At 44.0% G+C, this 7,762-nt stretch overlaps 1 protein-coding gene across 2 annotated transcripts in view; it reads left to right on the forward strand.

Moving 5' to 3' along the window:
* The window catches only part of TUFT1 (tuftelin 1), a 40,207-nt gene extending 34,115 nt beyond the window's left edge, over positions 1-6,092 (forward strand). The window contains exons 9-13 of one of the 2 annotated variants that reach the window (XR_011974903.1): positions 1,799-1,904; positions 2,681-2,764; positions 3,427-3,527; positions 4,019-4,158; positions 4,347-6,092. Coding sequence is in view for 1 of the 2 variants with exons in the window: in XM_072644836.1 (XP_072500937.1) it covers positions 1,799-1,904; positions 2,681-2,764; positions 3,427-3,527; positions 4,347-4,410 (355 nt within the window). In the remaining variant the exon portion in view is untranslated. The remainder of the gene's footprint in view (positions 1-1,798; positions 1,905-2,680; positions 2,765-3,426; positions 3,528-4,018; positions 4,159-4,346) is intronic. The other variant, XM_072644836.1, reaches the window with a different exon arrangement.
* Positions 6,093-7,762: the final 1,670 nt, after the last annotated feature.

Here is a 7,762-nt window from a genome sequence, read left to right on the forward strand (position 1 = left end):
AGGGGTGGGTTTTTGAGGGTTTTTTTAAAGCACTGTTGGGGGAAAGAATCAGAGAGAGAGAAGGACTGATGCTTGGGGAAGATGGGATGATGATACCTGAGCAAAAATAGAAGATAAAACTGCCCAGCCTTTATTTTTACATTTTCCACCCAAAAATGACAATACAAATAACCGATAGGCAGTTGATGCCCAAGGTAAGTAAGAGAGTACTTTGTTAACCAGGTGACCTTGATTAGTTCAAGTCATCTGGTACTTGATTGGTTCAAGTCATCCTGAGGTACTCGAAGAGTGGGTGGGTATGATTATTGAGCCACTGTGATATTTGAAAGACTGCAAGTGCTGTTAGACTTTAGAAGTAAAAGTAAAGGATAGAAAAAGACTTGATTAGGCAGAAATTTATCTGAAAAATGTCTGGGGGTGTTAGTGAACTCTACAGTAAGCTCTATATAAATTAGCAGAGGCAGGGGGAAGCCAATGAGATCTTGGTGTGCATTGAAAGGCAGAGTTTCCAGAAATAACCTGCTATTCAGAGATTATCCTAGCGTTTCCTCTGTTCTGCTGTGTCAGACTACATCTGAAATACTGTGTTCAGTTCTGGGAGCCATAGTTTAAGAAGGGCATTGAGAAGCTAGAAGAGTGGCTAGAGGAAGACATCCAGGATAGTGGAAAACCTCAAGACCCTATCATGTGAGGATAGGTTGAAGGAAATGGTGTCCCTAAGATTTGAACCCAGGTCCTCTAACTCTAGATTAAGTGCTCTTCCACAGCATGGGTTCTCTTGGCCCCCAAAGACAGGACCAATAGATGGAATTTACAGAGGCAGATTTAGGTTTGCTGCCAGCAAAGACTTCCTGATAATTAGGTGTTTCCACAGGTTAAAATAGTCTACTTGGGAGGAGGTGGTGGATTCCCCCTTCTTGGAAGGAAATTTTCCAATAGAATGTAGATGGCCACTTGGCAGTAGATTGTAGCAGGAATTCTTTTAGGGAATGGGTGACTTCTGAGATCTCTTCCAGTATAAAACTCAGGGATCCCTGAGTCATGTTTCTCCCCAATTCAATATATCCACCACAAAGCTGCCAAAATAACCTTTCTCAAGCAAAGGGCTGAGCATGGCTCTCTGGCTCAAGAATCTTAATTGGCCTCCATTCTCTCTAGTATAAACTGTAAGCCCTTTGGGTTTGATATAGAATCAATAATCAATGGCCACTAAGCATTTATTAAGGACTTTCTCTGGGCCAAGCACTGAGCTAGGTATTGAAAATGCAAATAAAAAAAGAGAGAGCTCTTTCCTACAAGGAGCTTATAATCCAGGGGGGAAGACAGCACACAAAAAGAAGCTAAAAAGAGGGTACTGCTCGAGGGTGCCCATTGGTAGAGGGGGACATGGGAACAGAATGTGTGTAAAGTCAAAGCCCAACGGAGCAGCTGATGGAAAAATGCCATGATATAAGCCTTTATAGTAAGTCATAGCCTTCTTTCCAGATTTCTATTTCCTTAATTATGTAAGTGTAATAGAATATAAACTCAAGGGCAGAGATTGTGTTTTCTTTTGTCTTGGTATCCCCTGTGCCTTGGCACATAGTAGGCACAATAAATGCTTGTTGAACTGGAATTCCAGCTCCAGAGTGTTATGATTCTGCGGCATCCCACTGCCTTAGGGATGGCTGTCAAAGATGATAGTAAAAAAGAATATGAAATAGAATCTCCCTTCAGAGCAGAGGGAAACCGAATTTAATTTAAGAGAGAACATTTTTTTTTCCTCTTTGCATCAGTCCTCTGGTCTTTCTATCCCCAGGGCTGCTCGGCTGGAGAAGGAAGTGGCTGGCCTTCGGGAGAAGATCCATCACTTAGATGACATGCTGAAGAGCCAGCAGCGGAAAGTCAGGCAGATGATAGAGCAGGTAAGAGTTGTCCTCATCACCCTCAGGTTTTCTCTCTCCTAAAATTACCCAAGCCCTTACTGAGTTATGGAATTGTTTTTGCCTGTCAAGTCTGGGCAGGGGAACTCCCTTTGACCCACTAGAAAATCTCACGTGATATTCCAAGGTTTCTGGTCAAGTGCTTTTGTAGCATCTTGGATCATCCAGGATTATCCAGGATCTTTTACTCTCCTGGTTTGTTTTTTCCCCTCTCTTTGCCTTTTGGTCATCCAACTCTTCCATAGAGGGTAGAGAGGGGAAAGAAAACCAGCCAAAACTGCCTACCCCTTTCTCTGTGAGCCATTCTGAGAAAACTTGTCGATGGACAGAAAGCAGTAAACTCTCATTGCTTTGTCTTTGTGGATGACCTAGAGCAAATTTTAAATTCTAAGCTGGATTCCACTCCAACACACACTCACATTGGCATATTTCAGAGTCTCCATCTCTCCACACTGTTAGTGTGTGCTCAGGGAATGCAGACTCTTTTTCTGTGAGCCTCAGCAAAACATACTTAGGAAGGTACATCTGCCACACTATTGAGTGTGTAAATTCCAAGGCCAAGTAGAATACATTGTTTTGAATAAGTTGTCTTCCTGCTCCACCTCAGATCATTATGTTGATTTAAATGCCTTTTGTATTAAAAAGCAAGCTCATAAAGAGGTGAAAATTCACCTTTTCCTACCTTCTCTAGAAGCTGGAGGTGAAAGTCTTTTGGCCTGTGTTCATTTGTTCACGTAGTCCACTATTTGTCCTCACAGCTCCAGAATTCTAAAACCGTGATTCAGTCAAAGGACACGACCATCCAGGAGCTCAAAGAGAAGGTTGCTTACTTGGAGGCTGAGGTATGACTTATGGGAGTCACTGGAGGAGAATCTGGATTCTTGGGGCCTGAGAAGATTGGGAGGCTAATGGCAGGGAATGCTTCAGGAAGCCAGGCTTTGGGACAGTGAGTTAGTCCTCAGGTTTTCATTTGTTGGGATGGTAGCCTTGGTCTGTCAAGTGGAGTTGTATTTACTGAAGAATTTCTAAGTTTGCTGCAGGGCCTTTACAGTCTTTTGAGTAACTAGTAATTATTGAGCAACTACTGTCTGCAGAAGACTTGAGTGGGTGGTTCACAGAAACAAAGTAGAAATGGAAGAAGGGGCCTTCTACCCTCTGGCTTTTTACAGCCTAGTTTGGGGGACTTGGACATGTGGACTCATGTACACATGATGTGTACACAGACTTAAAAGACTATCTAGACAAGTTTATCCATCTGGGACTGGAGTATAAAAGTGGAAAAGGGATGTCACAGTAAAGGAATGATCATTGTTGGATGGGAAGATAACCCGGAGAACAAGAGGTAGATAAGGAGTGGTGGATATGGAGGGAGAAGGCATTTCCCTTGAGGGTAACAACATCTTCAAAGAGGGGGAGGGGGAAGATGGCAAGAGAGGATTAATCAGTGGGTGGGGGAACTGCAACAGGAGAAGGATATATGCTCACTTGGGAATGTATGTTCTAGAATTTAGAGATGCATGACCGAATGGAGCACCTGATAGAAAAGCAGATCAGTCCTGGCAATTTCAGTACCCAAACCAGAACCAAGAGTGACAGCCTGGCAAGGTAAGTACGTATACCTATGTATGTGGGGGTCTGTGTCAGAAAAAAGGAAAGGAGGAAGAGAGGACAATCTTGACTGTGGAGGACTCCTCTTTACTGAGCTTCATATCTCACTTGGTATTGAAGGGATGGCTTACAGAACAAGTCTATTCCTTTAGACCAGGTGGGGTTCTTCACCTAGGTCCTGTGACCTTTTTAAAAAAAAATTTTAATAAATCTACTTAATTAATTGGTTTCCTTTGTGATCTTATGTATTTTATGAATTCAGAACCACTATTTTATTGGCTTCATTTGGCTTGGTCTCTTGGCTTCCCCAGATTGCCCAAAGGGTGCCTGACACAACGAAAGGTTAAGAAACCCTGTTTGGACCCAATTCCCCACCCTGATCTTTCCTTCTCTGTCAGCCTGACACCTCCTGTTTTCCTTATTTCTGCCTTCCACTTCTAAATTGGCCTCTCTCATCTCCTCTTCCCTGATACCATTTATGGGCCAAGGTTGAAGATGTTTTATGGGATGATTGGAGAAGAAGAACATATATGGATATAAAGAACAACGTCAGCTTCATAGGACTGAAAAGGGCCTGAAGCCATTATCTCTATCACTGCTTCACTAAAGGGCACCAAACTCCAGAGAGGTGATTGGCAATTTGGATTTTAAAAAACTGGGCACCCAAGAGTAGAATTATTGGGAAGATTAGATACCACTGAAAGAGTAAACCAGATAGAGAGAAGTGGAGGATGGAGTGGGGGCAGAGGGGACATTGTGACTGATGAGCAGCACAGAGGGCGTTAAGCATTCTTGTCTTGTGTCTTTTCTTTTCAGCGTTAGGATCTCCCGGCCTCCAAACCCTAAGCCCTTGCCTCTTATCCGGGTGGTGGAAACCTGAACTGCAAACTGAATATTGCTGCTTGCTACCCTTATTGGCCTAAAGAGAAAATCCACCTCCCCTGTTGTATCACAGCCTTTTACTTCTCGACTGTTCCTTGGCTGCCTCCCCGGGCCTCATGTTTGTATACCTGATTCTTGAGCCTCCTTCCTTCTGTATGCTGAGCAGACAGAGGAGGGGAAGGGCCTTCCTCTGGAGACCTGGAGCCCTTTGAAGGAAGCTACCATGACAGAAACCCCTCTTTGCTGAGGCCAGGACAAGGGTGGAGCCAGTGGTGACATCCATAATACCATGATTATTGCTGATCATCGTTAAAGAGGAGAATTTTCCTCTTAAAGTGGGTATTGAGCTGCCCTGGAAACCAGGGTTACACAGCAGGACTGGGATGGGGTGCTCTGGCTTGCCTCAGCTCTTAACACACGGAGAAACAAATACCTACTTGGACTGGCTGTCATCCTGAGGGACTGAACCTCTTTCTTCCGGTGTTGCTCAGCTCCTAGCAACACACCATTTTCCCACTTCTCTGTCCCCCACAAACACTTAGTCCTCTTTCCAAGATGGCAGGATACCTACCAAGTTTGGGGACTGTCTGGCTTCAATGAGGATGAATCTCACCTTTGGTTAAATCCATTTTCCTGGGGAGGAGGGTGAGACAAACAAAAAAATCTACATTCAAAGAATGGATCTGTAGCAGGATGGGGTCCCTAGGGACAGTGACAGCTATCCTCTAGTCCTCGCTGCTTTAGTCTTCTACCACAGTTCCCAGAAACCTGTGCAGTGTTTTTGTTTGTTTGTTTTTCTTTTTTTTTTTCTCATTTAAGCTCAGCCCAAGAAACACCCCTGTCTTCCTCGTCCCAATGCCTGGAGGAAAGTTTTTCCACCAGATTGCATCAGTCCCAGAGAAGTAGCGGTGCCTCCTCCAATATTTATTTTGCTAAGTTATTGGTGTCTTTGGTTATGTCTTGTGGCTATTTTATTACCAAAGTTCTGGAACCTACCTATGGAGTTGCTTGAAACTGGGAAAAGTGTTTTTGTGCGTCCTTCATCTTTCTCCCATCCCTGTGTTTTCCTCTCCCCTTTCCCCATGCCTAATTTGTAGACCAGGTAGGGAACTGTATGTTTTTAATATAGTCACACTACAGGTGGGGGGAGAGGGTGGGAAAGGAAGTATATTGATTGTACAGAAAATTCATGAGTTAGGACCCTTTGGGAAAGGACTTGGCTCTTCCTTGAATTCTCCCCCTCCCTGCTCTCTTACCCTTCCTTCTCCCCAACCACTCAGGGTCCTTTTGGGTATACTTCCTCTGAACGATCCCATCTCCTTGGTCCCTGACTTGTAGCCTCAGGTGATAGAGATAAAACATCAGAGGATTAGTATAGTCCTGTAGAAGAATATTAACAAAAAGCAAAGCTCTTATTAAGTCACTTAGCTCTGCCTGGCTCAAAAGTAGTAGGCTTAAGTTTATCTATGTCTATGTAGAGGAAGCCTGGGTACTAGGCCCAGCCCTGCCCAGAACTTGCTCTGCCACTGTGGGCAAGTCATTCCATGCTCCAGTCAACTCATCTATAAAGTGAAGGGCCTGAACTAGCCTATTTCCAAAGTCCCTCCTACCTCTAAAACATGTTTCTGGCCTATACTCTTTATATGGTGAATTAAATAAATTATATTAATGTGCCTCTGAGATTCTGGTCTGGTTTTTATCTACTGGTTGAAAAAACAAAAGCACCTCCTTTTCTAGCCCCATGTAGGAAGCCCTCTCTTTATATCTGGAGAGTCCTTACTGGATAGACCTTCCTTTTTTGTATGATTTGCATCCCCTCAACCCTACAGGCTTTGTGGTTTCTTTGATTGAGGCCTTTCATAGTGTAGGGGTACGGAGAGGGAGCGCAACTCAAGCAGTCTGTGTCCTCATTTAGGAGGGACAGGAGAGTTTTGGGAGTGGCTCCTAATTCTGACTCTGGGCCTTGGCTGGTGTGGAGGCCTTCCCTGAATGTTTCCTGGCTTGGAAAGAGGAACTGGGGATGGAGGGGCTGTGATTACAGATATAGCCACCAACTGGCACCGCAGGGTATATGAGTAACTAACTGCCAAGTCCTTTGCAGAAATGAAAAGCTCTAGAATTGCTGACTACCAGCTGTTGCAGAGTGTTTGGGGCTATCTCTGGGCATCACTCAATTAGCACCAACTCTTTCTTTCTGGCAGAGTATGCAGAAGGCTGCGGAGCTGAATGGGGACATGGCTGAATTTACACTAATCCTCTCTGGACCAGAGAAACCTGAAACCCCACCCCCAGCCTTGTCCCTCCTGCCACCCAGTTCAGAGGAGCCTGAGCTCCCATTAGTTTTCTTCTCTCATTTTTTTCAATAGGTTCACACCCAGAGGTGCAGAAAGCATCAGAAGCCTCTCTTCTTCTAGAGCTAACCCACCAAGTGTCTCTTCCCTTTGACAGATCTGCCAAGGCTGGGTACCTCTTGTCTTTGTCCTCATAATTATTAACAGGACAGCAGCAGGGTGGAGACTGACTAAGGTGCCAGGAAGACATCCCATTAGAAGGAGAGAAAAGGTGTGGGGGTAAGAATATCTTTCAAAAAGGAAAGGTTTCTTTTTGAAACTCCATGTTTTGATTTGACAAGGATTTATTAAGGGCCTACTATGTGCTTAATAAAAATGAGTCTGTGCCCTCAAAGGGCATACTTTTCCTGGGGATAGGGTAAGGGAATGGGTTATTCAGACAAGCAAAGTAAATATGAGGGCTTGGGAGACTCCATTAGAACTCTTTTGTCAAGAAAAGTGGCATGTTGGAGTTAACAATTGAGTTGAGCCTTGAAGGAAACTGGATTCTAAGGGGGGGGAGGGGGGGGCCTCAAGAGAAAGGAGTGCATTCCAGGCACAGAGGTCAGGAGGACAATATCTTGTGCCAATGGAAGAGCAACTAGGTCAGTTTGACTAAAACCCAGGATGCATAAAGGGAAGAAATATGTGCCGTAAACCTTGTACTTGTAGCCAAATTGTGGAGGGATTTCTGGAAAGAATCATTAAAAAGAGAGGCATGATAAGAAGTAACAAAAAGGATCATTTCAGAGAAACCTGGGAAGACCTATGTGGACTGATGCAAAGTAAAGTGTGCAGAACCAACAGAACAGTTTATACAGTAACATTACAAAGGAAAAACTTCGAAAGGCTTAAGAACTCTAAAATGTGATGACAAAAAAAAAACAAAAACAACACATTCCCAAAGGACTGAAAATGAAGAAAGCAACCTGCTTCCTGACAGAGGGGACCAATTTAAGATGCAGACTGTGACATATTTTTCAATGACTCCAATGTGGGAATTGCTCTGTTTAATGAAAC

The sequence above is a fragment of the Notamacropus eugenii genome, chromosome 2 (genome assembly GCF_028372415.1).
Source record: "Notamacropus eugenii isolate mMacEug1 chromosome 2, mMacEug1.pri_v2, whole genome shotgun sequence".
NCBI lineage: Eukaryota > Metazoa > Chordata > Mammalia > Diprotodontia > Macropodidae > Notamacropus > Notamacropus eugenii.